The 3,856-nt window shown below is 37.8% G+C and overlaps 1 protein-coding gene across 2 annotated transcripts in view; it reads right to left on the bottom strand.

Moving 5' to 3' along the window:
* The window catches only part of SPAG9 (sperm associated antigen 9), a 139,530-nt gene that overhangs the window by 27,578 nt on the left and 108,096 nt on the right, over positions 1-3,856 (bottom strand). For both annotated transcript variants that reach the window (XM_019517375.1, XM_019517384.1), the window contains 5 exons: positions 3,608-3,781; positions 2,445-2,574; positions 1,721-1,813; positions 1,114-1,281; positions 51-222 (listed from right to left, as the gene is read on the bottom strand). In XM_019517375.1, the coding sequence (XP_019372920.1) occupies positions 51-222; positions 1,114-1,281; positions 1,721-1,813; positions 2,445-2,574; positions 3,608-3,781 (737 nt within the window). The remainder of the gene's footprint in view (positions 1-50; positions 223-1,113; positions 1,282-1,720; positions 1,814-2,444; positions 2,575-3,607; positions 3,782-3,856) is intronic.

Raw genomic sequence — 3,856 nt, 5'->3', positions numbered from 1 at the left:
ACCACTCGTATTAAAATTAATGGGAACTAACAAGAGTCTGATTCTCTTACCTGGTACACTAGCAATACAGAGGACATGGGAATTGCAAACAATGAAGCTATCTAGAATGTTTCCTGGCTGGTTAGCATCAATAATGATAACTTTTGTAGCAGAATGGGTGCTAGTACAGATCCAGACTAGACTCGACAGTTCCTCCTGATGTTTCAATTCCTTCTGTTGGTCCTGAAAGAGAAGATCAAAAGAGTGACAAAAGGGGAAAGAAAGAGAGCAAATGAAAATGCCAGTAGTCCTATCGCATCATTTGGGTTGCAAGTTTAGGACAGCTAGGCATAGGTTTAATGCCACGAAAAACAATCTGTTTTTCTGCATGGAAAGGGAAGCTATAAAGTTCATGGTTTTTTTTAACATAGGTAGAAAACAAAATACAAAAAGTAACGAAGCTATGCAGACAATTACCAGCAACTATATCAAACTGGTGATGTTAGAATGACAATGACATTTACATGCCTGCAAGCTCAGTATCACCATCCCCAAGCACTTAAAACTCATGCCCGAAATCATGAGGCTAGCTTAAAAAAAGAAAACACAAGAAAAAAATGCTTTTTAAAAATGAGTTGGGTTCCTTTTCTTTGCCTTCTGGTTTTCTGAGCCTGTGGGGGGGTCACTCCAGCTGTTCAAGCTTTGAGCCCCATCAGCCAAGAAGGCAAAAAAATTATCTTTTTAAAATGGAAGGCGAGATGCACATGCAATTTCTTGATGCCAGCAGCTACAACTTTATAATTTCACATCAAAAACTTGCAAGACTCACGATAAAATTCTGAAAACTGGCAATACTGGCTTGTGTCAAACAAGACAGACTCTGTTTAAAAAAAATGTAGCTGTTTAGATTTACCACCAAGCTCGCAAACAGACAAAACGTGAACATTTCAGTAGGTGGATTCAATCATTTCAATGCATCATGAATAGTTCAGTGCTACCTGACAAAACTCAAGTGGTCTATTGTTAAATAGTAAAACAGATTACCAAATAAGCTACTGTTCTAAGACAGACTGGAATGATGATATTTAAAGAAGAAAAGACCTTTTCTAAACATTCTATAATAGCAGATCTTACCTTGAGTTCTTGGTCTAGTCTGTCTAAGCTACTTTGCGAGCCTGTTCGCTGCTTGTGGCCATCTGCTTCCAAACCTGCCACATCATTGTAGAATACACTAGCACCAACCACAGAGCCTCCATCTCTTGTCTTCCCTCCTGATAAGTTCACCCCTACGGCACACCACAGCTTGAAAAAGAAGAATTCAGGAACATTTCACTTGCAGAATACTTGGCTTTCTGGCTTATAAAAGGAAGGCCTAAGTACATGGTAAAACAACAAGAACACGCCAGCACATTGCTAGAGCATTCCAATTCGTGTTAGGGTTCAAGACACTGAACCCTAACCTAACCTTCTATGCAAGATTAATAGTAAATTGTGTTTGTTCGTAAGGCTGCAGCTGAGATATTATATATAGGGAGCATTAACTAAAACCAGTAATTTTTCTGCTACTGCTTGTGCTCTGCACCACCTATGCATTACAGATTTAACTTTATTACAAAGAAGAATTAAAAAAAGAGTAACCCAGACATTAGGGTTTATTTTAGACCAAGCAAGTGATCAGTTTAGTGTGTCTTGTGTCCTTATCAAGGGCATTGTCTCTCATTTATGTAATTTTAAATCCTACCTTCATAGAAGTATCCTTTTCATCTAAGGGTCTCAGATAAACAGGCACAGGCAAATTCTTCATCTTGTTATCTCCTTGACTACCATTTGCTACCTAGGAGGGGCAAAAAGAGAGACTTTCCATTTCTTGAAAAATGTTTTTGAAACCAAAAGTCCATTGGGTCACGATAAGAAGTCAGTCACTTTCATTCTCAATACTTGTCTTTGTTTTATGGTTTCACTTTAAAAAACAATTAATAAAAGGAATATGATAAAGAGACAGCTCCAAAGTAATCAGGCTATCCAGTGATCAAGAACTCCATGGGATCATGCAGCTGCTTTAGGAATCACCTGTATTATACGCTTCAGGCCAAATTATCATCAAAATGACAGTGCAAGGTTTGGAAGGAATACCGATGGCATAGCCCCTACCCCCCAAAGGCTTTTTATGCCTCCACCAATAATACTGAAGCCCCATAGTTCTCTCAACTACTGATATCTATATATTCTGAACAGAGGCTGGGCCTCAAGATGTTTGTGGAAAGGAAAGATATGAAGCTTCACCCATAGTGACCCTGAATGTGCTATCATCACTTTACATGTTATAGGTTTCATAATTCTGGATGTCATGAGTATACTCATCTTTGAGATTTCACTGCCCATCTATATTATACATATATTTATTTAATATTATTTAATAGAGTGGATACTATGATATACACTAGAGCAAGTCCCAGGCATAATACCTGTTTGTACTTCTGAGGCAAACTCCAGCCAAACGCTTGCACTCTGCCATCTTCCTTCTGAACGTGTGCTTTCACTTGACGGTACTGTTCTCTCTTCTGTTCTCTGCGGGAGGCTAAGCTGGCTTCTGTCCTAGTGGTAAAATGATTTTTTTTTTTTAAGTACTAAATTACTTGCCTGTCTCTTCACCCCATGTGTACACGTTCCATACTGGTCAGACTACAATAAACATAAGCCAAATTATTTTCAGAGATACTCAACAGAAACACACTAAACGTCGTGGCTCAAAATACCAAATGAGTTTGGTTTTGTGCTCTGTCAGTCGTCTCATTCAAACATATTCAAAGAGTATTATCAACTTTTTTTCTTTTTTTTCCTTTTTAAATTTGTAGGGTTTGAAGGACAGGGGGCAGGAATTCAGTTGTCTGAAGGAATTCTGAAGGAATTCAGCTAAAGACGATATACTCATTTTTTCCCCCTTGGACCTGAAGAATGCACTGAATTCAAAAGCTTATTTAAGTCTCTCTCTACCCATGCAGTTGATCCAATAAGAGATACTTCCCCAAAAAAACTCTTTGCAACTTTAATACTCCTGTATAAGCACTGTTTTGCTTGGTCCCACTACAAGACCATCACTACAGAAGTTCCTGAAACTGCTGTATTTAGCTGCTTCATTTATATTCCCAATTATCCAACTTTTTTCTATCATAACTGTACAACTTTTAGAGAGATTCATCTGCATCTTAGTGCTAATGAACATGTATGTTTATTTAGATGAAGTACTTTAAAATACTTCCTGTGATGAGATAAAATACACAGATACTGTTTACACAGCATCACATTTTGTTGAAGTCAAACTTTAATCATTTTTTCTGAACAGGGGCTGGGCCTCAAGATATTTTTGGAAAGGAAAGATATAAAGTTTCACCCATAGGTGACCCTCAATGTGCCATTATCACTTTACAAGTTATAGGTTTCATAATTCTGGATGTCATGAGTATACTCACCTTTGACATTTCACTCCAGGAACAAAACTATTGACTTCTTAATCATGTCTGTGGCTATTTAATAGCCTCTTATCTGTGCCTGTCTTAATACACATTACTATTCATGTCATCAATTAACTAAAGAACCATTACCATGAGAAATTAAAATTGCATCTTACTCTTCACTGAGGAAGTCAAAGGCTTTCGATTTGTCACTAGGTAGCTGAGATAAGGTGCTGCTTCTTTTCTTGACTGATGGGGTAACATGTGAGGTTGGGGCATTATACTTAAGATTAACAGGTGGCTCTGGTTTCTTTGCTGTATTGCTTGAAGAACTGAACAGCCTGCTGAAACTGAAATGTAGGAAAAAGCATAAGTCCATATACACCCAAGAGAACTCATTTCCATCTGTATATAACAGCACTGCC

The sequence above is a fragment of the Gavialis gangeticus genome, unplaced genomic scaffold (genome assembly GCF_001723915.1).
Source record: "Gavialis gangeticus isolate Ggan-Ray unplaced genomic scaffold, GavGan_comp1, whole genome shotgun sequence".
NCBI classification, from domain to species: Eukaryota; Metazoa; Chordata; order Crocodylia; family Gavialidae; genus Gavialis; species Gavialis gangeticus.
This window is presented reverse-complemented; position numbering and strand designations above follow the sequence as displayed.